A 27,488-nucleotide genomic window follows, 5' to 3' on the forward strand; every position below is an offset into this window, starting at 1 on the left:
ACTGGCAGGAATCGATAATTGCATGCACAAATGTACCTCATTCAGCTATGAAACCTTGATATCTATTCTATCCTGTACTCGGTGCACGATCGGAAAACGCCCGATAACGCATTTGATTTAGCTGCACTTAGAATAGATCTACCTCACAGCCTTCACTTTTTTTGCCGATCGTGGTTGACCTGCTTGAAAGAACTGCTCGAATGAAACTGAAGCTTTCCGCGAGACGAAGATAAAAACCGTGCACCTAATACACTGCAACGTACGAACGATCGACGACTGGGCTGAGCGAGAGCCACTCGCGAGAACGTGTATGGATTGATGATCTTACGCAGCGCATATTCGGAGAAAGAAAAATGAATTTTCCGCGGAAAATTCTGCTCGTGTGTTCGATTGTGTTTTGTGTGTCTGCTGTTTGTGTTGCACATTTTCTTTATATTAGTGTAAGTAGATTGCGTTTAAAAGGTACCATGGGCCAGTGTGGAAAATGCATGAAGTTTAATTATGGATCTAATAATAATATTACTATTGTAATAGTTTCTACTTTCGTAAAAATAACACGAAACAAATTTTAGCCTATTATATTTTAGTTGGTAAGGCATTCGCCCTGGGTTTAATTTTCATCACCGTACATAGAGTTAGAAAACAAAAGAAGCGAATGGCTTAGGTTTAATATATACAATCAAAACAAAATCAACAGTTCTTGAAATGACCCAAATGTATTTTACTTTTCCTTATTTATATATACAGAATATAACTATCAGCTATACAACTATTGAGATCCACAACTCGTTAGTAATAACATGATATGAAATCTGATATTGAAAAACGAGAAAATATTAACTAATATAAAAAATATACATCGATGTTAAAACAAAAATGGAACATTTAAATATAGGAAAACATTTTTGTTACCACTAAATTAATCTTGCTGGCCCATGATGCATGACCACTAAGAACGAAGGTTAGATTCTAACACTAACAGGTGTCGTGTTTTGTCGACTATTGCAAATCGGATTTCCCGACCAGTTATACCACTGCTACTCGGGAAACTTTTTTATATCAACTGTGTATCGTGCAGCGGTTAAAAATAAAAAGACAAGATGAAATTAATATGAGTATTTTTTATGTTGTCTTGCCGGACCACAGATAAACAACGAGAAACAAGCGTATTTAGTCGTCAGTGTTTATAAGTGCGATGACCACTCATACCTCTACACTGGGTTTACAACCTTAGTAGTATGCAAAGACGGCTGAACTACCACTATCGAATAGCGTCTTCAAATAATGTTGCACATGCAATCTCGAAAGGCAGTGCATTAAGCGGTAAGACAAACATACGCGCTGATAAAAGGGTTAATTTTGGAAAAATATCCAAAGCTGGCAAATTTTATTATCAAGTTTTTAAGTGTATTTCGTCGATTAAAATCTATGCTTTTCTTTTATATTTTTGATAAACAAGGTTGTTTTAGGTGCACAACGAGAGAATCATCGACTTTGAAGCAGGAATGAACATCCATTTTTTACTATAAGGTATATAATACACTATTGGATTTGCGAAAATATAGATTTTGCGAAAAAATGGCAAGTATTTGATTGAAAAGAGTTTTTAGGTAAAAAATTTATATTCAATTGCATATCAAAAAAAGTTTCCAAATATCGAAAAAATTAAGTGGTCGACTAGATTATATATGTATGAAGGAACTCTAAAAATTTTAAAGCAATCGGAATCGATGACTTATGGCCATTATCGGTTCGCCCGATAGAACTCGTTCAAAATTTCAGTAGTATTCTACGGTCGGTACGAGGTGCCTCCGCAAACTGTCAAAAAATACCTACTCGAGATTGTTTTTAATACCGAGACCGTTTATTTTTATTGTGGATAGTTTTAGGGAAAAACGATTTTTTAAGTTGTTACCCCTTAAGGTGACAAGTACAAATGTAGTCAATTCCGATGTACCACCAAGTAGAATGATTCATTATACTTGTCAAATTGTCACATTCGACGATTCGATTCATTGAATAACAATATAACAGGTAAATGCGACGGAAAGTTGTAATACGGTGCATAGTGGTTACAAGGGTACCAATATGTGCGTTTTTTAACTTGTGCTTCAGGAGTGATTTGGTGTGTCAGGAATTCTTTTTGGAATGAAAGTCATCTTTTTTAATGTATTCTGAATTGTGATAAATCCACATAAAGGTGATAATGAAAAATGGTTCCGAAAAACGTTTCGAGATAGCGTAATGAAATCAATGAAAATGTTATAGAATATTATACTACGAGAAAACTTGTCTAACATTCACACTCTCCAAAATATAACTGTGTTTAGATGTAGCACATTGTTTGTTTTATTTTAACTTTTTTCTGAGATTTTAAGAAGGCAAACCATATTTTCGTCGCCCATATTTTGTTGCGTACGTCTTATTCTGCATTATAACTGCTCGCATTTTCGAATGAATGTAATTGCAATTCCCAATAACGACAGCCAAATCAAATAAGGGTCTGATTCGATCGTCCCACATTCGCCGTAATACAGAACAAAGCTGAATATTTGTGGGATACGCAATATTATGATATTCAAATTTAAGTATTTAGTGTTAGTTACAAGCGGATCTCGGTAAAAAAATTATTCTGCTGTGTATATTACCAACCGCTCGGTGTATTTATTAGAACAACTTTATGCAAAAAAAATCAGCATCTCTGAAACTTCGGAATATGAAAGAATGGACTTTCCCCTTTCATTTGAAACTAAGATCAAAATGATCCGTCGGGGGGTCCAGAGCAACTTTTTTTTAAGTTTTTTTCGTAACAATATTGGTTTTACTACTCGAGCTAGTTCATATTTCTGTCCCTAGATGGTGATTTAGACATTCGAAAAACACTAAATGTGAGAACTTGAACTTGATTTAATTGTCTACAAGTTTGTAACTAAAAATTGATCTGAAATCACCCGGAAAAGTTGTTTAAGATTTTAACGAAGTTATATCTAAGATAGTTTCACACGAGGCCTAGTGGTGTGGACATATATTTTCTCGCACTTATTTCACTACCAAAAAAATAATTGAGTTTAGTGACATGAAAATATTTGATGGGATTCATTACAACTTCTTCGTTGACAATTCCTATTGACCTTCTGAAAATTAGGATGTTTGACAGAGACAGAAAACTATTTGTGCTTTTGGTTCAAGTTTGAAATTTTTCTCGATAGGTTCGAAGGAACTACCATTCATCGGAAGGTATTGCTTGATTATAAGGGTTTGCTTACATTTATGTTTTAGAAACGACCATGCGTCGCATAATTTAGGTTATGATCGTTTAAGTCAGCTATTATAATTCTGTTCAAGACGGAATGTTGAGACACACCGTTCTAACGCAAACCACAGCAGTAAATGTCCAAATTAGTAGTTAGCGTGAATCGATTTATTCAAATTTTTCCGCAAAGTATATTGTGGCAGTTGGATTTTACGGCCATTTCCTATCAATTATGCGAGAAATCGTTAATAAATTAATCCTAGATTATGCGAAATGTATTACTTTTGAAAACAAAATGATTTGAGTACAAGAAAAACCTTATATGCATACAAATCCACGAATATATCCCAAAAAAAATTATCTTGATCCAAAAACTCAAAGTTTTTTGTTCACTGTTTGACACATTGAGTTAATTTTGAAAAAGATAATCAGCGTTTTAACCAAGCATTGCAATGAAATTTGCGCAATATTGCAATGGTGTTAACAGTTTCATTGAGTTTGTTCAAATATAAAGGTTGAAGTTCAGGAGAAGTGAATTTTATACGAAGATGCTAACAAAGTAGGAGGTTCATGCAAGAATAGTTTTCAGTCATCCCCGAGAACAATCGAAAAAATGAAAAAGAAGGCATACATCATTGAAAAAGCTGTTTCTGCGGGAGGAATCACTCACCATCTTCGAAAAGAATATTAATATCATACTAGCTTAGTCAAAAAGATGAGACATTTCAAGCTCTCAAATTCCGCTGAATGCACTGTTCTACTAAACACAGGTATTTGGCAAATGAAAAAAGTGCGTGTGAATTGACTTACAAACCACTAGCGTTTCTGTGAAACTTAGACTTCGTTAAAATATTAAACAACTTTTCCGGATAATTTCAAATCGGTTTTTAGTTGTTAACAAAGTTGTAGACAATTAAAATATCTATCAGATTCTTACTTTTAGTGTTGTCCGAATGTCTAAAGCACCATCTAGGGACAGAAATATGAACTAGTTCTATTGTATAATCTATGTTTTCACGAAAAAAACTTGCTCTGGGCCCCCCGACGGATTATTTTGATGTTGGTTTCAAGGTGCCATGCATAAATGACGTAGCATTTTGGGGGGTAGGGAGGGTATACCAAATTTGTGACGAAGCGTGACGAGGGGGGGGGGGGGTAGGGTCAGAAGTTGTGCGACGTAACATCAAGTTTAAAACCCATTGTTTAGAGCAAACAATTTAATGATCCTCCATTCCCAAGAGAAATGAATTTAAATTCAAACAAGTTACTTTTGATGCGGTTTTTCATGAGGTAAATTTTACGATTCGCCGAATTACAATAATACGAAAAGATTTTGTATGAGAATTTAACTTGCTGCATTAGTTAGCTAATGTTGCTAACTAGTAGACTTAGTTTGGAAACTGAATTAAATTTTCACATCGGATTCAACCAAACAAAATTTAGTAATTTAGATGAAAGTATGGTTCTTAGAATCATCAGCAGCTGCACGATTGTGAACTGAGAGAACTTGTATTCATTCTCTCCTTGACATATAAAATTCAAAACAAAACTATCAACACTATATTTGTCATGAAATGGGTTTATTCTGCACGCAATTTGCTGTTAAAATGAAAATGTTGATAAAAGTCGTCAAACATTTTGAAAGGTGTATTTAAAATAACTGAAAAACATATGTAATTTTTTTTCATCACCCGGGCGCTGTGCATGGGACGAGGGGGAGGGGGTAGGTAAACGCTACGTTATTTACGAGAGGGAGGTTAGAATTTTGTGACCAAATGCTACGAGGGGGGAGGGAGAGGTCAAAAGTCGCCAAAAAAAGCTACGTCATTTGTGTACGGCCCTCAAATGAAAGGGGGAAGCCCATTCTTTCATATCCTGAAGTTTCAGAGATGCTGAATTTTTTTGCATAAAGTTGTTAAAAAAAGACACCATGACCGGATTGCTGTTCATAAACTCAGCAAACCGCTTTGGATACCCGCATACCTGTAAAAGAAAAATGCTCATAACTGTCGTAATTTTAAACCGATTTAGACATTTTTCGATATTTTGGATGTAGGAACTCATCCCCTTTTGGACCCTGCGAGAAGTAACCATCCCAAGTAACAATTTATGTTTTATAGCACGCTACAAGTACAATCTAAGCTTTATGAATGGCTATAAAACTACCATAAAACATCAATTGCTACTAGGGATAGGTTCCCAAGAATCTGAATTTTCGGAGACATGTTCCAGTGTAGATTCAAATTGCTCTGCTTGTTTTGTTCGAAGCTCGATTTTCACTAGCCAGGTACCGTACGGCATGACTCAATTTTGAGATATTTGTTAAAAGCGAAAATATTAGATAGCTAATTGAAGAAATGTGTTGTTTTGGACATGTCGGTGAATAACAAAAACTTTACACCATGGTGCACCAACAAATTAAATGAACTCGGCTATTATAAAATTGTGTTGAATGAAAGTGATTCTGTTTATTGTGGATCGACCCTAACGCGACGATTTAGATGTTGGCATAGAAATCATGGCGGCGTAGCAGATACCTGGGTTACTGTGGCACAATTCATGTTAGCTCCTGTAGTATTTGCCCTCTCTCTCTCTCTCTCTCTCTCTCTCTATTCAATGCATTAGGTCAAATGATAGGATGAATAAGCATACGTTGTACTCGACTTTTCACTTCGCTCAAACGCGAATATTTTACATTTTTCAAACCAGTTTTGTTATGTTACTGCTTCTTAAGAACGGAGCAAGCATGTTGATACATATTTAAGCGCAATCCAATCACTGTAAAAAAATGTCAACATCACATGCGAGCAACATCGAGACATGGTTAAGGGGTTGTATATGTTGAGATGTGGGAAAAAGGGAAAAGTTTGAATTTTTGTAAAGGTATGTAGCTATATTTAAAAAAATACTTGTTGTACGTATTGCTTAGTACAATGTTCAATTTGCAAAATCCACTTGAGAACATAAAAAAATATCAATAATTGTCGAAGTTATAGCAATTTTTTTAAGAGGTTTGTCGAGACTACGATTCCAGTCCAACAGCTTAACTGAAAGCATCAAACTAAAAAAAATCATTAGTGTATGTACCTGTAGTGTCCTTGAACGATTGATTAAAAAATTCTTCTTTTTGGAAACGGGGACGATTTTTCCAAAAAAAAAAACACTATTTTCAACCTGAAAAAAATTATCAAAAAATTCATAACAATAATATAAAAATTTTAACGAAAAAATGGAATCGTTCAAGGACACGGCAGTTAAATTACGAACAAGCCAAAAAAAAGTTTTGAAATCGGTTGAAAACTTTTTCGGTAATCGTAGTCACCGCAAAGACGTTTTTGGGAAAATATGATTTCGAAATAATCGCGTTTAAAGTTTCAAGTATATGCCACGCTTCCGTAAGGGAGTAAAATGAAAAACGCTGTAACTTTGCGTCCACTGCTCCGCTCTATAAAAATTTCAGATAACATTCTTAAAAACCTGAACTTTACGATAGAAGGATAATTTTTTTTGCCGACTTCAACATATATAGCCCCTTAAGGAGTGGTTGCTTCTAAACGTTATTAGGGGAACATGGGAAGACTTGACCGTAAATCTCTAAAAAAAGTTTTCAATCCTTCAAAACTCGTCGAAATGTAATGTGCAAAAGTATTGTGCGTATTCATGATTTTCTGCAGAATTTCAAATTTTCGTTTTCAAAAGTTGTTAAAGTTTTTCTGTGATCGTTTTTTGGTCAAGTCTCCCCACTGTGGAAGGAACTGTTCCAATTCGTTTCACTACTTCATAAGGAATAACATGAAATATGAGTTCTATTAAAAAAAATGACTTAGGTAGATATGACCATACAAAGTTTGGAACAAAAAAATAACATCATTTAACGTAAATGTTTGAATTACGGAATATTTTCTAAGAGGAAAGGATGTCGCACTCGATGGCCATCATCCCGGTTGGCAGCCATGAACAGCTGAATGCTACTCGATGCGCACCGATCGATAACGTCATGGAGCAGAGCTCAAACAATACGAGACCCAAGTTTAGAAAGTGCACCTACAAACAAGGGTATATCGAAATCGCCTGGGTAGACAAAGATACAACTAAATGGCTGCGGGATGCCACTGCTGCGATCAAGCCCTGGGAAGGCGCCTCATTGGAAGCCGTTGAAGCGTCGCAGATTCCAAAACAAGCGCTTTACATCGGGTATTTCCCCGACAGCATCGAACGGTCCGATGGGAGCATCCTCCGCCTGGTGCAGAATCAGAACGACAATTTCTGCACAGAATGCTGGAGGGTCGTAAAGAGAACTGAACTGCGTACTCGGAAAGGCTAGAATGAGCCAGTTGAAGGGGGGCCGGTCTCTGCCGAACGTGGAAGTTCTAGGCAAGCATGGATTGTAAAAGCTCCTGTGGGTGACCCAACACGGAGTACCTCACGACGGACTTCTGATCATAGCAAGCCTGCAGCAACGGTGACGAATGCATCGGTGGCAACCCGGCTCACGAGCAATACACAAAAGCACCCTATCGTATGCGGCTCACGAAATGAAACGCAAGGAGAGGATCGAAAAACCCATGTTGGCAAAGGTGCGCAAACGGCAAGAGCCAAAGCAAATACTGGGCCAGAAAAGGCCACTGGAACGTCGAACAGCACACAGCGTGTGACTAGCCTTCGGTACAGTAAAGAGGACGAAGCATTGGCCCCAAAAATCTACGGTAAAAAATGAGCAGCATTCGCTGCATTTAACTGAACATCCACCATACAAAAGGTTCCAAAAGCCTCCTAGCCCGGAGGTTCACAAAAGAGCGACAAAAGCGCATCATAGCCGCCTATAATGCCAGTTGCTCTCTTGTAACGAGGTCTGTATGTTACAATGTTCCCTGGTGGAACGAAAATCTATCAACACTTAGGAAGACACCTAGGTGCCTGTTCAATAAAGCGAAGATTGCTGGTAATTGGTCAAACAACAGGACCGCTCTTACCAAATACAACTCTGAATTGAGAAAGGCTAAGAAACTATCAATGCGCAAGTTCTGTGAAAACATAGGAAACTTTCCTGTGGCAGTTCACCTTCAAAAAAGCCTTATCAAAGGATCACACAAATGGCCTAGTGCAAGTGAAAAAGGCGATGGTTCTGTCACAATTGGCAACAGTGAAACATTGGATGTTCTAATGAACAACTACTTTCCTGGGTTGGTTGCGAAAGACGAGAATTCGACAGGTCAGGATTGTGATGGACTTCGTCCTAACAGGACTTATGAGGCATCACAGAAACGGGCTTGTCAGATTTTCACATCATCTCTAATTAAATGGGCTATCAACACATTCGAACCCTACAAATCCCCCTGCCCTGATAACATTCTTCCAATATTTCTACAAAAATCGGCAGACATAATTCTTCCCGATCTACTACACATCTTGAGAATCAGTCTTATGCTCGGGCACACGCCTATAAGCTGGAGAGAAGTTAGGGTAATATTTATTCCAAAACAGGTGAAAAAGACTTGTCGCTACCCAGACTTGTCGCTTACTGGTCCTACACGACCATCGCCAGACCACGATTAACTTATTCCTCCATTATGTGCTGGCCCAAAGTTAAGCAAAAGACCGCCAAAGCTAAACTAACTAAAGTTCAGAGGCTAGTCTGCCCCTCTATCACAGGCGCTATAAAATCAACACCCACTACAGCTATGGAAGCCACGCTTCATCTACCTTCATTGCACAAAGTTTTTATGAAGAAGGGGAGACTTGGCTCTCTGAGAGTGCTAATGGGTAAACCACTATTTTATGGAGCTTTAAAGGGTCACCCGAATAGAGGAGACGGGGCTAGTTGGCGGTGTTTTCATTTTTCACCGCTTTGATTTTGGTAGATCTTGCAAAATAGAACACGTTACATGAAAGGGACGACTGTTGGCAACATCTCTGAATTTTATGAAAATGATTGATACGTTGTCTTCACTGCTAGAGACAAAAATATGTGACGCGGAAAAGCCGCAAATTTACCCCAGCTCCGGGGTAAGTTGACGGTATGTATGGGGTAAGTTGGCGGAATGCCAGCAAATAAGCAATCAAATGGAAATCCGATTACATCAGTGGTCCTTATGAAATGTGGCGATTGTCTTTTCAATCAAACTGTATATTATTCGACACTTTTTATTATATTTCAGTCTCAATACCCCGTCATTTTGACTTCGACGCGTACTCCATATTCAAAACGCAAATTTTCGAAGTTATTCAGGCGATTGTTCGAAATAATTGCCCCCTGCATTGACGAGAGACACAAGAAAAAGTTTCGCTTACTTTGGAGTGAATTCCAGAAATGAAGATATTTGATGACTTTTTTACACTGTAAATAGTACCGCCAACTTGCCCCGTGCGCGTCACCACCAACTTACCCCAACTGCATATTTTATGAAAAAGGATTTGAAAGATTACTTTTGTGTATAGATAGATGTAATATCTATACGGATACTGAAAACTGATTTCACGCCGCACTATCGAAAAATATAATCATTCGAGGAACAGATTAAAAACCACATTAAATAACAAAAATTGTTTAAAATTATGAAAATTTACAAAGTATGCTCAAAAACACAATATCGCCCACAGCTTCTACAAAACAAAATGTTATGCAACAAAAACACGTTGGATAATGCGTTTCACATTACCTGAGGTTCACAACGAGAGACAGCGCTTTTTGTCTATTAGAAACGGAGAAAAGGGGATTCCGCCAACTTACCCCAACCTCCATCTAGCACCGGGCTCCCCTATAATAAAGGAACTCAAACTAAACCCTGTCTTGACTACAGTTAATGTGTATGGGATGTAAGGGGCCCCATACTACCTCAAGGTACAATATCATTCTATACGGATGGATCTAAAATGGGTGAGCTAACTGGCTCGGGAGTCTACGGATCAAGAATTAAAGAAGCGATATCAATAGGAAAGTGACATACTGTTTTCCAGACAGAGGTATATGCAATATACACCTTCTCGGAGGTCTATAGAAAACTACAGAAACTACAGACATGCAAAAATCACAATTTTCTCGGACAGCCAAGCAGCACTGTTGGCATTAAGGTCGTCGAAATGTGAGTCCAAACTGGTTTGGGATCTATAAAACGATTGGCAACTCGGATTAAAGTAATGATATTCTGAGTACCTGGTAACGAAGTGGCCGACGAATTAGCCAGGCGTGGTTCATTAAACATGGTTGTTTGATAAAAAATAATGGATCTTAAACTAGAAGATTTACGAATAATCACAGGTTTATTTACGGGACATTGTACTGCTAAGTATCGTCTGAAAAAATGGCAAGTCAAGATGACATTTATCGATTCTGTGACTACAAGCTCGAGAGCTCGGAATATATTCTCTGCCATTGTGCAGTACTATTTCTTCGAAGGGAGCCATACTTCGGAAGGCATCTTATGACATCTCACGAAGTATGACATACCTGTCCCAAACGGATCCTCAGCTACATTAATAATGTACTACCGGGCCATTTGTAACATGTAGAGCAAAGAGGGGCAGACACAAAAGACAACCTGAATAGTGGTCGCAGTGGCAAAGTTTCCCATAACAAAAAAAACACTGCCAGTACACCACCGACATCAACATTTTAAACTTAAATGAATAAGATATTCAATATTCAGAATGAATTTCTGAGTAAGGGACCATTCGTAAATTACGTAACGTGTTTAGGGGGGAGGGGTACGAGAAGTTGTGACGTATGGGGGAGGGGGAGTAAGCTAGATCGTTACGTAACATGTTTTTACTGAACAAAAACTTTTTTTTCGAGGAATATTTTACGTCATAGGCGAGGGGGAATAGAGAAATTTGTGACAATTTGTTACATGGGGGGAGGGGGTAGTCAATCTTGGGTGGTTTTCGCGTTACGTAATTTATGAATGGTCCCTAACATAGACGTAGTCAGCAAGCGGCCCCTTTTTAGATAATTCCATATTAGATAAATAATACATTCTCAGCGCATGTTTAGACCATCGAATTAAGAAAAGGTCTTAGGCGTTTGAATACCTCTATTTAAACGACTAATTCATATTCTCGAAACTTTTTTCTCGCAGACTCAGCAGGTTACTCGTATGGTCGATTGCACTGTTCGCGTTGGGATTTTTCCAATATTGATTGAGCTAATTTCAGTTGCCACTGCCAATGGGAACATTAAATATTATTGAATAAAAAATGTAACGTTTCCGCCTATTGGACAAACGTTTTGTCGGCTTAATGGTGGTGTTGCTGTTGGTGAACCGTGTAGTCATATAGAGATCGAGACTGATACCGTGATGATGCGTGTTTTCGACACCGTATCACGTATATATCGTACATTATACTTATGTCTGAATCCGAAGAAATAACAATACATAATGTAAATTTGAAGGGTTGATTATCTGTAATACCTATTCAACATACTAGTGTAAATGTCGAACATAGATGATCTTCAAATAAGAGCGAGAATGATTCATTACGCCGAATAGTAAACATGTTGAGTTTGACGTTTCCAATGTCACTTTGTTTTTGACACTGATAAAGGCCAATCCGATATTCAGCTACAGAGCAATTGTTATTTTCAACAAGCCATGGTTGAGCAAATTTGCGATTGCGGGTTGATTTTATGCATTTGCAAAGGGCCTGTGCGATCGAGCCTGATTGACGATACAAACATGTGATATCCGACATGTTTTTACGCCTTATTAGAGTAGCGTGACGTGGTAGGTGTGAAAGATTTGCTATTTAAATGATAATTTGCACCCCGTAAACAGTGATTAAGACTGGGATCTGTAACTGATTCGCGACACTTAGGCAAGTTATGTCTCTGTTAAGGCAAGGCGATAACGAAATATCAGAAAAATGTTACTTTTCGTTATTGGCAACAGTCGTATATAGTTCCTTGCAGAAAGAAATATGCGTCGAGGTACAAACGGATTAAACCGAGTTTGTGTACGATTCGTACTTTAAAAAAAAACTGATTTGTGTTATACAAATGCTGGATAGCTGGAAATAATTGCCCGCGCTTTCATTTTAGTTGAGATTTTCGAAATAATTTTGAAAACTATAATTTTTTTAAGATCACCCTGAAACTGTTTCAGTAAAAAACAACCAAAATGAAAGTGTTTTCAGGTTTGTTGTTAAGATAGAACGATATCTTTCTCAAATATATGCCAGAGAAATCAATTCTGAACAACTTTTCGTTTTCATTTTAGAACGATTTCCATAGCAAAACTTAAGGTATCCAAAAAACAGTTTTTAGTATATTGTTGCCTTTCTCATATAGAAACATTAAGCAATCGGTCGGAATTTCGACTTCGTAACCGAGGCCCGCAGGGCCGAATCTCTCATACCATTCGATTTAGTACGTCGAGATCAGAAAAAGTCGATATGTGTACAATATACTGTATATGTGTGTATGTATTAGGGTGAGACAAAAAATAGATTCCAGCTCCAAGCAACTTTTTGGTTACCATTTGAGTCCTAGAACATCTGTGCAAATTCTTAGCTTAATCCCTGAAACCATATTTTTGCGCCCACTGTTTAAAGTTTACATGGGATTTTATATGGGAAAATAAACTTTTACAAAATAATTCCTCCAGGAGTCATCCATTGCTTCCTAAAAATGAACCGTTATGTAGTTTTGTAGGAAATTTAACAAAGAAACTATGTCTCGAAAACTACGAAACGATCTGACGCTTGAGAAAAAAGTTATTAAGCTGAAACCAATTGATGCTCTGGTGATTGATAAAATACCATTTTTAAATGTACCATATACGCGAAAAACGGTTTTGGATTTATTTTTATTTAAGATAAGCAATTAGCAACCTAATTAACTTAAAACAAACCTGCGAAAAAAAATCGTTAACTATCTTGTTGATTAGTGAATGGAAATCAACATTCCACTAAGATGCTCAGATGTTTTGAAAATGAAAGAAAATTTAGTTTCCATGTCAAGTAACCCACTAATGAATTAAACGTTCCAATATTAGTCAAACACATCTTATTTGATCCGTAGAAATAAAATAGTCATTTCTGAAGCTTCATAATGAGATGTCAATAAATTCGTTTCAATATGGAAAATAAATTCGAAAATTACTATTGAAAAAATCATTATAAAATCCAAAATACTTACTTTCGAGCCACTCTAATAAGTAGTAAAGTTAATTTCTATTTTTATAACCAAAAAAGGAATTCAGCGCACAAAAATTTCTTTAAACATTTTGTTGAACTTTCATAGCAAAATTATTATTTTTGAGCCACCCTAATGCATAATGACTTTTTTACAAGTATTAATATCAAAACCGATTTAGCGCGCAAAAATTAATATACACAAATTTTAAGAACGATTTCGAAAAAATAATATTTTTGAGATACCCCAATGAATAGTAAATGTTTATTTTTTAGATGTTTTAATGTCAAAAACGAATTCAGCGTACCAAAATTACATAAAACCGTCTTGTTTGAACCGATACAGCAAAGTTTGGACTTTAGTCCACATTTTGTTCTAAGTCGTACCACAGATGGCCGAGTAGTGAACAGAGGGGTTTTCTCTCTAGATTCTCTAGATTTCCTTGATATCAACGAAGGTAAAAGGGTTGAATCGGGGAACCAGTCAGTTGTTTATTTTCGAAATAAATAATAGTCTAGGGGGCTTCGAACTTTTGAAATGCCAAATGTATAAGTGGGCTAAATCCAGCAAGTGAGTTTTGTTTGGCTCTGAAATTTGAACGCGTCGCGATATGTTTGTTTATCTTTCTCCTTATAAAAGCCGCGCGAGGGTAGCTGTCAAGATCGCAATGCATTTTGCTGAAAATTTTCGGCGCGTTTATCCTAAAAACTAGAAATGCGATTTATTCTATAGATTCGGGTACGGAAACATCGTAATATACCTCGATCAGTGTTGTTTCCGTCAAAAATCGTAGTTAAAGCTATATAGACGTTCGTTTCATTCATTCACGCGATCCATTCTAAAATTTCACAAATTGTTTATTCTTGAGATTATATCGCGATCATTTTGCACTATACATAGTTTTTGTCCACATTACGCGCGATCGTACCGATTGTCGAATAAAGATATCAGATTAGCTCGCAGTTTTAGCAATACTCACACGGCCGGCTGTTTGGAGTTCAAATTGCTGTAGTTTAGGGAAAAAGTAAATCACTCTCGATGGCCGGCTATCCAGAGTTTAAACACAAGAAAAACATAACTAAATATCTTTTTGCTCTGAGTATTCGTATACTCGGAGACTAACCATCCCACCGCATAAAAACTTTCATTTCGTGGTCGCATTGCCTGCTTGTGGCGAATCCTAGACCTATACCTGTCCCTCAATCCAACTCCGTAATACCTATGGAAGCGTCGCTGAGTCGGTGGCCTTCCTTAAGTAGATATTATACAAACTAAGCCGAGGATTGATGACGTAGCGGTGAAGGTGAAAATGGAGCTTAAATAATGGAAGTCGCCTATGTTTTGTACTATAATCTGCACAATGCAGCAGTGTTGGGAAATTATCAAAAAATCAAAAATCGGTAACGCATAAAATTACTACTGATTCTCTTACTCGATATTTATTATCAGCAAAATCACGGATGAGTTTAACAATACAATGAAAATGTGAAATCCATTACGCCTTCTTCGATCTCATCATCGTGATAAGTTTTTCTTTCACACGCACTCATAAAATCATCTAAAGAGAAAATCAATCTCACCAATTATCAATGATGTATGATATTGATGATTTTATTATGCGCATAAACTGCTATATCAGTTTCGTTTGCCATTTTGCAGTAGCTGCGATTGAACAACTAGAGCTAGATATAAAGGGAGATGCGGGAAGTTAATTAGAGCCCAACACATTTGTTTAGGGGAAAAATATTCTCGTATGCAGCGAACCAAAATATTAATTTAACGTTAGTACAAATAGTACATGTCCCTATACTATTAAACATGTTTGAGTGTTAGGATTTTAGTTGACCAACAGGGCTTACATCGTGATCGCCGAAGCCGCCAAAACACTAGAAACCCGGAAACTTCACACGGTTTCTCTGCTTTAGGGAGTTTGAGTGAGTGTAACACCGACTACACCAGTGTAGTGCATTGTCAAAAACGAAAATGTCATTAGCTGTGTCTTCTACTAATAGAGCCTACAAAATACGATGAGAGCGTTTAGCCAGAGACAGATCATCCAACGGTGAGAAAATTTGTTCACGATTTTTCAATAAAATTTTTTCTACTCAAATGTGTAGCAATCACGTGATGATTTTATTTTGGTTACCGTTGCGTGAACAGTTATGGGTGACAACGGGCACATAAAATTGAAAACGAGAATACTAGATCAATATCGCTCTCTGTATAGGGTGATGAGCCTATTTTGGCACCATTAGGGAGAGGGTGGCACTATTTTTTGAACAACTTTAAAAGAAGCCATATTATCTATAACCTTTCTCAGAATAAAGTATCAGTGAACTGTTTCTTAAACATCTATATAATGCTTATTTAGCAGAATTGCCTCAATTTTCAGCATAAATGAAAATAAATGTTCCATTCTGTGCATCTATTCCCACCTCAACGATCCAATTATCGCCTCATGGGTGTGCCAATTTCCACCTCATCGAAAAACAATCTAGTTGAAACGCAATGCCTCATATTCCATTTGCGTCGATTCTAACTAGGTATCCAGATCATGGACGCCAACGTGTGATTTGTAAAACGAATCATTCTGCTTTTTTCAGCCGATCAAAACAAACGTAAACATCACGCACATCAATGAAACTCATCAGCTGTTAGAAGAAGAGCACCCAGAATTGCGCACGCAGAAAAAAAACCATTCGAAGGTTAGCAACTGGAATGACAACACATCACACATTGCTTTCTCCCGATCCGAATTGTATGTGCAGATGAAAATAAAATATCTGCAATCAACAATTAGTTGAATAACTTGAAGCAATTGATTACTTATACCTGAAATTGCATTACATTATATTTACAAGTTCATGTTTTGGTTTGGCCACACTGGTGATTCTTTTCTGTATGATGGATACAAAAAGTTGGTTTTGATTGTGGTAGTGTATCAGCAAAACATGCCAATAATAGGAACCCCCGTATTTAGTTTTATCCTATTATAACACTAGGCCTATTCTAGTGTTTGACGAGTGATTTTAAAGTGAAATTATCGTAAAAAGGTTCTCCAGCTAAAATAAAGGTATGTATCAGTGCAATGTTTAGTATATTTGTGCTGGAATAACGAGATATGAGGCGGTAAATGCTGGCTCGTAAGTGTTTATTTTGCTAAGCGCCGTTGCATCCTGTTTCGGTTCACTACGTGAGCGAGACGGATTAGTAGATATTTCAATAAGGTGATTTTGTTTTAATTAAAAGTTGGATTTAGAGGATAGTTCTAAATACATATGTGCACAACAAATAAAGAATATAACTTGAGCTTATTTTTTCTCACCTGTTTTAGCCAAATCGATAGTGTCATTATCTCATATGCTTGGTTCGAAACCAAGGGGTACGAAATAGGGTCACAATAGGCTCTACTGCCATAATAGGCACATCACCCTATCAAGTTATAAGGTTTGTGATGTCAGGTGGTAATAATGAAAACGATTATCATCGATGATTTTTTTCGACGGTGATCATTGATTTTTAATTTTTTGATTATGATTATGACAACACTGCAATGCAGTACCTACTTATATCATTCAACACGTTAAGCCAAGCTGAAAGATTCGCTTTGCACAGAACAACCTGAAACACGTTGTTGAAAGTAAAAGCATAGAAATTAAGGTTCCTGCGTACATGAGAAATTACAATAGGCTACATGACCTATCATCGCGTACCCCTCCTAAGCTAATTACAAAAAAGCATGTCGTAATACGGAGAAAAACAATCCGTTACACCTGAAACTCAGAGAAGAGACCATTCTCTCCTACTTGACTGTACAATTCACCACACCATGAACAACCTTGCGAAGAGAATGTAAAGATTTCCATACCAATACCTGGACGACAAACAGTTCCTAAAATCTAGAGAAAATTTTCAATAGTACGTAAGTAACAATGAGAGATTCTCTTTGGTGTCTTTCTCTTCTGTTCATTACTCGGCCATTTCAACATTTACTACTCTACTCTTTGCATAATATTCTAGTAAAAACCGTCGGCTTTCAATATGTACTGGAAAATTAGTGCAAAGTGTTGTAATGACGTCGTAATAAACGAAAGAGAAAGTAAACAAAGAGAGGCTCTCAATGTTACTTACGTCCTATTGAAAATTTTCTCTAGAAATATTTGATATTGATGAAGACTTTGACGTGAAAGACATGACCCGCAAGGTGCAGTAGGCGAGTAGACAAATATTTCACCGCCGCACAGTGTTTCCAAATAGTCAAAAACGTGATCGAAATTGCTTTGACCACGAAAAAACGATTTTCGAGCTATAAAGTCTTCAGCAAAGTTTCTCTATAAAATATTCCGCATCTTATTAAAGTATTAGTTTGGTAATTAATCCCCCTAAAGCTGAGAAGCAAACTTTTGTTTTGTCATTTATGAAAATAATAAAAAAAACTGTATTCAGCAAAGTTGTAGGGAATACAATAAGAAACAACTTTACTGAAAAGACCATGTATCTATCTTTTAAATTTAATACACATTTGTGGAGTTTTCTATGATACACTCCTGAAAATCACTTTTTTCATCATAACTTTTCTGGGTGATTTTTTAGAATTTCAAAATGTTCTAAGATTTTGTTTGGCATAAGAAAATACACAATTTATGTTATATAAGTTTATTTCTATCTCCTATATCTGTTGAGTTATCGAAATTTTTAGTGCCGAAAAAGCAACACTCCAATCCGCAAATTTCCGCAGGTAAAGCAATATTCATTCGAATCTATAAAGTAAACGCTATCGAATCCAGGGATAATCATTTGTCGCATGCTGTCTCTTTCATGCAAAATCATATATTCAAAAAACGGCTATAAACATGTTGTTACCTGGAGGAGAGATAAGAGGTGGGGAGGGGTTAACATAGCTTGCCAACTACAAAATGGAATTATATATTGGAAATATACCAATACTATGTTTTCAATTCTAAAAACTTTTAGTTTGGATTGAAATTATAATAAAATGTCTTTCTCTCCACTTGTGTCGCTTTCAGTGACTGTGTTGTCACCTGGCCCGACTAAAAGATTTTTCTCATCGATACTCTGATCTATGAAATTAGGGGATCAGATTCTCCAACGATCGGCGTACTAGATCTGTGTTGGTTTCTACCCTGGAGGACTTTTGAGTATGATCCTCTCTGTAATTTCGTGAGGCTTCGTTCATGGATTGCAAGGTTTTTTCTAACAATTGACCAAAAGGAATTGGGAAAGGCGAAATCACTTTGGCCCCATGAGTAACGATTTTATGTACCGACGCTGGCAATCATACAGGTCAATGACAATTTGTGAGGTTTTAAACGCATATTCATCGAAATTTTTACGATTTACTTAAGGTACCATGAAAAAACTCGTCGTTGCCACCAATGCTTAGCGTTCTAACTATGTGTTGTTTCATTCCTTTTTCCAGCAGCAAAAAAACTTTGGAAGCTATTTTAACCCCTCCCCACTTCCTACCTCTCCCCCATGTAACAACATGCGTCATACTTCCTCCTTTTACCCTTAAATGTGTGACGTAATTTTTGAACGGACTTATAAAATAGTTTTATCGTCGTTTTTTGAATACATGATTTTGCATGCAAGAGACAGCATGCGACAAATGGTTATCCCTGGATTCGATAGCGTTTGCTTTATAGATTCGAATGAATATGGCTTTGTCTGCGGAAATTTGCGGATTGGAGTGTTATTTCATACCAAAATATTGCTTTTTCGGTACTAAACATTTCGATAACTCAACAGATATAAGAGATAGAAATAAACTTATATAACAAAAATTGTGTATTTTCTTTTGCCAAATAAAATCTTGGAACATTTTGAAATTCTAAAAAATCACCCAGAAAAGTTATGATGAAAAAAGTGATTTTCAAGGGTGTATCATAGAAAACTTCACAAATGTGTATTAAAATTAAAAGATAGATACATGGTCTCTTCAGCAAAGTTGTTTCTTATTATATTCCCTACATCTTTGCTGAATACAGTTTTTTATTATTTTCATAAATGACCAAACAAAAGTTTACTTCTCAGGTTTAGGGGGATTAATCACCAAACTAATTCTTTAATAAGATGCGGAATATTTTATAGACAAACTTTGCTGAAGACACGATTTTTGCCCAAACACTGTGCGCCGCGAGAAAAAGTCTCCATGCGCAATAGAAAGTCACGTGCACGAGATCCAACGGATAATCAAGAAAAAAAATATTTTTTTTATATAGATAAATATATCAAAGACACGGTGCTACGAAACAAAAAAAAATAATGTACTTTTAAAGGGGTCTGTAGATTGTAGGTTGTAGATCCCATCAAATACCACACAAAACCACGTTTGATCAATTTAATATCACACCTAGAAAAATCGTGTAAATTTACGTCTCCTGACCCTGACGTATACGAGCATCAAAAATGATTTAGTTTCACGTTTGATTTTAATTTTACAAGTCGATGAATTTTGCGAGTGGCGTAATTTTACTCCCCACATGGCGTTTGTTTGAAAGGATGAAGGATGTAATTTTATGGCACTGCGCATGGAAAGTACATCTTTCATGCAAAATTAAACAGAACACGGTTATATTTCGTCATTTGGTCAATTCCGGTTTGTTTGGAATTACGTCAACAATAAAATTCCGATTTTTTTGGTGTGTGTACCCTCAAAATCCTGATTTATAGCAAAAAAAATAATTTTTAGGACTTTCAGCAAAAAACAATTTTCTACGACGTCATTGTTCAACAGATTTTAAATTTTGTAAATGTTTTGGAAAAAACCTGTTTTAATCCACCTAGCGGTGCAATTGTGCCTTTCTCAGTTATGAACACGAGAATTTTTTAGTTGCTTATATTTATTAAAAGCTTTCAAATGTATACATTACAATTTTTTAGACATAACTTGACAACTATATACAAGAAAATAAATCATTATTCGAGTTCTAAAATTTTGCAAAAGAAAAACCAGCCACGGTAATATTGAATTGAAAAACCGATGATGGTGGCCAATGTGGCCAAAGAGACCTTGAATGGATGTTGGAATGGAATGTTTTTCGAGATAACATAAAATCTCGACGTTTCATGCATTTTAAAGATGTTTCGCATCAAAAATACGATTTCGATACGATTCCTGAAATTTCATGGGGTCCCCCCTTTGAAAACAAAAATTTTGAGATCCGGCTTACATGGGAATTTCATATGTGACCGGACGGTTTATCCTATATTTCCGGAACCATATGACCGATCCGCACAAAATTTTATGGACATCTGTGACATAGTATAGCTATCATTTGGGACTAAGTTTGTGAAAATCGGCCCAACCATTTCCGGGAAACTGATGTGAGTTCGTTAATTTTGAAAGATGGCGATTTTTCCCGGGCACTTCCGGAATCGTCTATGTTGGTTAATATAGTCAACGAAAGTTTGGTTGGCCGTCGGTGACCTAGAACAGCAAATTTAAGTTGTTTGAGAGACATTTTTGGAAATTTTTAGCTTTTTTGCTTTCAGCGGAGTATCAGTTTGAATCGCAATTTGCTATGTGATCGCACGCCACAGCCTGTAACTTCGGAACCGGAAGTTGGATCGGAATGAAATTTAATAGCCATTTACGAAGGCGCAACACCTTTCATTTGAGACTAAGTTTGGTTGAATCGGTCTAGCCATATCCGAGAAACCGATGTGACTGTTATTCTGAATTTGGATACTTCCGCCGAGACTTCCAGTACCGATGATGGTGACCAATGTGGCCAAAGAAAATTTGAATGGATGTTAGTGACCTAATTCTACAAATCGAAGCAGTTGTGGTCATATTTTGGAAAATTATCACCTTTATACATTCATTGCAAAATTTATTAAAATCGACATTTTCTGCGTGATCGTACTCACCACCCTGTAATTCCGGAACCGGAAGTCAGATCCATCAGAAATTCAATAGCAGCCTATGGGAACGTTGTATCTTTCATTTGAGAATAACATTTTTTGTTCACATACACACACAGACGCACATACACACATACATACATACACACATACATACTCACGCACAGACATTTGCCGAACTTGACGAACTGAATCAAATGGTATATGTCACTCGGCCCTCCGGGCCTCCGTTAAACAGTCGGTTTTCAGAGCAATTGCAATACCTTTCTATTGAGAAAGGCAAAACGGTATAGTATGTTATGTTCTTTTGTTAAAAATACTATGCGGTTTTGGGACAACAATATGAAAGTAACCAATATTTAACGATTTTTTCATTTAAAATATAAAAATTGCTCTACATTTTTATTCAGAAGAATCTATGTTTGAATGAAAAGGTAGGGAGAACTTTAATTCCGCATCCAACGTCCTATTTATGATCAAAATCGGTTGAAAAATGACAATTATTATTTTTTTCAAATTAGAAACTTGTTCGCACGAACAGTCTCATAAAAAAATTTAAAAATAGTTTTTTTGTTCGATTATGTATACATTCAAAAGTATGTGTGTGAATGATTGTATACTACTCCCCCGAAAATCATTCCCCAGAAAGCTATTCCCCAAAATTCCACCCCCCAGAATACCATACCCCAGAAAATACTATTCCCCAGAAAGTCATTTCCCAGAATGTACCATTCCCCGGAATTCCAACCCCCAGAATGCACCATTTCCCAGAAAGTCATTATTTTTTATTCATTTGATCTTTTTAACTTACTACAGTCGTGATTCGCTGGTTGGTCACTTTTCAACTGGACCGCTTTTTAGTTGGACCTCTGCTGGTTGGACCACTGTACAACTAAAAAGCATCTTAATGTCAAAATCGAAATATCGATTATCGAAATCGAAATAATTGAAGTGATGTGGTGTTAAGTTGCTGAGAGTGAGCTGCCGAAAGCGATGGCTCCTCGCAAGTAAGTCAGTTATCCATTCGCTTACCCGATTTACTCAAATATAGGAATTGATTACTTCTTTCAAACATGGGCAGTTCATTGAATCTTCATGAAAATGACTCTTTACGTCTGCCCAGTTTAAACTTGAAGAATTTTCCCAACTTTTGAACAAGACTGTCCTGTCCAGCATAAAATCTTTTGGCACAACATCGTCTGACATGAGACATTATATGGTAGTTGGCCATTTGAATAACAGTCGTGTAGCATAAGCACAGACAAACATACATAACACTATGATTAATTCCTTAAAAATATCGATCCGCCAAACACTATACACGCTTCTAACCACTCATTTACAAATTAGTTAACCCTCAAACCCAGGAACTTTTTTTTACTAGTGGTCTATCCTGTATACTTGCGCATATATCAGTGGCGCCATATATGGATTATAATTTGCGTACGATACATTTCCAATGCAAAAGAAAGATAAATCTCGACAAACATATGGTCGGTGTTAAGTCAGACCGGACTAAGTGACAAAATATTGTTTTCGATAAAAACGAGTTTAAAGCTTGAATCGCAGCATCCTTTACATTATAATTGGAAATTAATTTATGCCATAATTCTTGTTTATTGTTACATATTTCAAATCGGCATAAGTCGAATGTGGCGGACGAAATTTTTTATCCTGTGCTATCATAATCTCATTTTTTGATGTTTTGTGACTTAGTCCGGTCTGAATTAACACCGAGCATATGATTACGGCGATAAAGCGAACTGTCAAAATTCACTTTTAGCGGAAATTATGGACAAACCGTTACTCTCCAACCACAGATGTTGGTAGTAAACAAAAGAGAAAAGTTTTTTATCATTAAATGCTGTGAATATGTTTGTCGAGAAAGGCTCTACACACACCAAACCGTTTGTCAAAATGAGCATTCATTTCGATTTTAATATAGATTCAAGGAAAGTTCAAAAGAAGGAATTAACACCTATGTTTGAATAAACCGGTCAGACGAAAATATGACAAATTTGCGTGCAACTTATTTTATTTAAAAACTGCTCATGATTGTAAGAAGGAACCAATCCCTATGATCGAGTAAACTTGTTATACGAGTGGATATCAGATTTGCTTGCGAGAGGCAGCCACATTCGGCGGCATGACCTCAGCAGCTCCACACCGCATCAGTTCCTTGAATTAGGTAATGAGCAAACATTAGGCTCCACCACAAAAAAATGATTACGAACAATAACTTTTCTGAGGAATGGGGCATTCTTGGGTATGATTTTCTGAGGAATGGAGCATTCTGGATAATGGCATTCTGGGCAATGTCTTTTTGGGAAACGGTACATTCTGGGGGATGGAATTCTGGGGATTGGCTTTCTGCGAAATGGCTTTCTGGGAAATGGTATACAACCGTGTGAACTTTGGGCTTGAAATTAGAAAAATAGCGGAAGCTATAATTATAGCATCTTATAGTGCGAGACAGTACCTCACTAACCCCTTAAGAATTTATGCGAGTAAGTTTCTAGTTAGGAAAAAAAATTAATAACTATGCCATTTTTTAACCGATTTTGATGATAAATAGGTCGTTGGATGCGAAATTGAATGCTCTTTTTAAATTTATATTAAAACAAAGATGCTTCTTTAGAATAATGTTGAGCAAAGAGCATAACATAGCATACCATTTGGAAGATCATTTCTTCTTCTTTCAAGAATGTTCTAAAAATTTGAAATCGGTTGAAAAATGACTGCGTAAAAAAAATTTAATGCCGAAAGTCCCGAAAAATAGTTTTTTTTACCATAAATCAAGATTCTGAGGGCATACAACATTTTTCAAAAATTGTTTTATGTTGCATTTGGCGAGTTCTAAATTCTATACTAGAGCACTTGAAAATTACTTTCCATCAGGCCTGAAGAAGTCCTTTGTTTTCCATTCTAACTTTCGTTTCGACAGACTTTGCAGCCGAGTCTGAATAATTAACAGGACAATTGCATGGGTCGTGCTACAATCCCATTGACTACTAAGAATTCTTCCTGGCTGAGGCTCGGACATACGACGGGTGGCTTATGAGAACAACGCCTTCCTCTCTGAACCGCCAAACCAAGACTAAAAGTTAAAGCTTGTACAAATAAGAATACTACGCTTCGTAGCTTGAATCGGATAAGCCATGAGTGTCGTTTGGTGACGTTGTGCCAGACAGGGGCTCGAGCAAATGCAATCAGTTTTGGCTGTTACAAAAACGGACCGATCATTTCATGCAAGCAGTTTCTGTTTTTGGTGTTCAGCAACTGTCAAAATTGAAGGCATGACGTGACGCGAGTTGACATTCGAGGCTTGGTTCAAAATAGCATTACCAAGTTATCCTGTCTTGTCTTAGCATAGAACGACTAAAATCGGATTTCTTGTCATATACTAGGAACCGAACAAGTCTACGTTATTGTAAGTTCATATTGCTAAAAACCTCTTAATACAATCTTTTTGCTGACCTATTCAGTTGAGTTTCGCTTATCCAGACACTTTTGTTGGCGGGACATAAAGTCGATACAGACGGACACTGTGGGTAATATTCCTACAAACTGCAAAATTCAATAAAATATAATGATGTAAAAGATACTGCAATAATGAAGTATGCGAAATATCAGATATTTAAGCCAAACGATTTTTTCCGAGAGCATGGTTATATATTAATTTTTTTGATGGTAAAAAATAACGATTAAAACCTGAAAAACGTTGATCTGAAACCTGAAAATCGGCGCGCAAAAATATGATCGGCGGCACAGAACGAAACGAACCACCGGTGCACCATTATTTTCTGAAATCGGCGGCGTGTGAAAATCATCGACGGTAGCGGCCTCTAGTTAAAACTTTTTCAATCGAAGCATAAAAAATATCTTGATAAAAATCGCGTTAAAATCGAAAGTTATTTATTAAAGACATTTATTTCGTAATTCTTCAAGTAAATTGTTAAATTTTCCGATTGGAACCGATTTTTTGAAATTGATATTAACCGTTTTTTTAAATCTTATCTGAACTTTTGAATGAAAAACTATTTGTAATTAACTGAAAACAACTAAACGAAAGACAGGTGACTCACAAATAAAATAAATGTCTATAGATAAATAGTAGTATTATGTTGGGGCGTTATGATTTTCCGAAACGCGGATAATCGGTAGAAGTTTCACTTCGTTTATTTTCACAAGGTGACACTAGAGCTGCTGTTCGTATACGCATGTATAACTAATGTATTCTGTTATATCTTTTTCTTGACTGACCCAAGGAAAGAAAAGGCACATAGCGTTTTGAATTTTAGCACACTTGAAGAAATCCAATGAAGTTAGAATGATTATCCCTTTTCTGTAATGACGTCTGCTACACATCGCTTCCCCTTATTGTATGCATTCTAACCGGTTTTAACGTCCCTCATGTACATAGCTTCATTGATTTATAAGATTGCAGACGATACGCAATATGCTTCACAGCTATTACGGTTTGACGTTTGAATCGGATGATTATTTCTGATAAAAAGCCAAGTAGGTGGGCCCCGCGAGGATGTGTAGTAATAATCGAAATGAAATAGTAAAACGTGTATACCGAAAATCCGCCGATTCCAGGTGTGTAAGAAAACACTGAGAAGAACGTGTAGTTATTGGGATAATAGTAGTAAAACAAAACTACGAGTAGCACTGACGTCCAAGAGGTAGATAATCGAGCACGTTTTTTTCTCCCCGGGCAAATTTCTTATGTACAATGTATAAAACCAAGTAGCATGAAAAGCTCGTCTGCTGCTATAGCATGTGAGCGAAAAATATGAATGAAAGCTCACCAGAAAGCGATCCGCGCGCATCGGAATAATTTCGTCGTCTTCTTGGTCGGGATCGGCATCGTCGTTCTGACTCGCTGCCTGTCCCATATTATTCCTCTGTTCTGTTGGTCGAACTCACCGCACTATTCCTTCACAAAACTATACGAGAAAAACTTAGCCGATGTTTAAATTTATGCCACACTGCACAATGCACCAACAACCACCATTTCATACTACTAGCGACGATTCATCCTGGTTGCACGAAACGATCCACCTTGAGCAAAACGATATCCTCTTTTACATAAACCTCTGCTAGTCAAGCTGAAAAGTCCTTCTGTACACTGACTGACAGCGTTTATAGGAAAACACTGGAAAAACTAATGCAAGGATATTCGGGCACCAATACATTCGTACTGACCACCCATTTTTTGTTAGCACTACACAGATAAAATCGATAGGGCTCTTAGGATTGAAAGCTTTTTCTGCTGATGTCGAATCTGTCATTCCATGTAGCCTACATTTTGGAGATTTTTTTACAACCTCTTCACTTTCACTACAGCATGCTAATTATTTACAATTGTTGATAACACTTCAAAACAATCTCAGTGAACGAGCGAATCATTCTACCAATCAATTATTTAACCAACACGTTAATCATACTTTTACGTAACTGCGCGGTTACGGGACGACTACCACCAATCTGGAGATGTATTAATCGAACTGATCATTCAGAACATTCATAAAACCTTCACATATTTCAGCTTCCTCGGGCAATCTACCACTTCACATTTCAAACAATACCTATATGTTGAAACAGCTCACTTTCCTTCATTTACGTCTCTCTCACTAAGCTCTACGAAATGAACTGCATGGTAAGTATCTAGCCAACAGTTGACGGACAGTCTTTCTTGTTGCAATATGAGCCATAAACATACGTTCGTTTCGCATTTGCCACTGCACTGCACCTGGTTTTGACGTTTCTGTCTTTGCGACTTGCACGCGTACAATGCGAGCTTCCGAAAATATAGCAACAGCATGCGAAAGCTCTTCGATGGACTGTGAATGTGTTGGTTTGGCAGTATGTTGTGTTGGCGCAGATTTCGAAGCTTTTGGTCGAGTTTCATGGGGTTTTCTTGTCTACCAGATGATCAACATAAGGTATTGCTGTTTGCAAGAAGTGTGGCAGCATGCGGAATATATAAATATTACCGTTGCAGTTGAAAACTGGACATCCCAACCAGTGGCTATCACCACTTTACACAAGGCAAAAACCACTTGTGTAAAGGATTGGCTTATTGGATGCAGATATTATGATTTTGATGATGATTTACTACTAGCTATTTCGTAAAGCGTACTTGCGATTATATAGAGTATTGTTATACTTCCCGGAGAAAAGCACTTAAAGCACTCGGTCATCGGGGCAAAC

General features: G+C 36.8%; 1 protein-coding gene across 4 annotated transcripts in view; it reads right to left on the reverse strand.

The window, feature by feature from the left end:
- Positions 1-27,028, reverse strand: part of LOC131683451 (monocarboxylate transporter 3-like) — an 82,082-nt gene extending 55,054 nt beyond the window's left edge. For 2 of the 4 annotated variants that reach the window (XM_058965458.1, XM_058965451.1), the window contains exon 1: positions 26,084-27,028. In XM_058965458.1, coding sequence (XP_058821441.1) covers positions 26,084-26,170 — 87 coding nt within the window. In that variant the 5' untranslated portion in view covers positions 26,171-27,028. Of the gene's footprint in view, positions 1-36; positions 293-26,083 lie in introns of those variants that run through there. The other 2 variants (XM_058965453.1, XM_058965452.1) reach the window with 2 other exon arrangements.
- Positions 27,029-27,488: the final 460 nt, after the last annotated feature.

The sequence above is a fragment of the Topomyia yanbarensis genome, chromosome 2 (genome assembly GCF_030247195.1).
Source record: "Topomyia yanbarensis strain Yona2022 chromosome 2, ASM3024719v1, whole genome shotgun sequence".
NCBI classification, from domain to species: domain Eukaryota; kingdom Metazoa; phylum Arthropoda; class Insecta; order Diptera; family Culicidae; genus Topomyia; species Topomyia yanbarensis.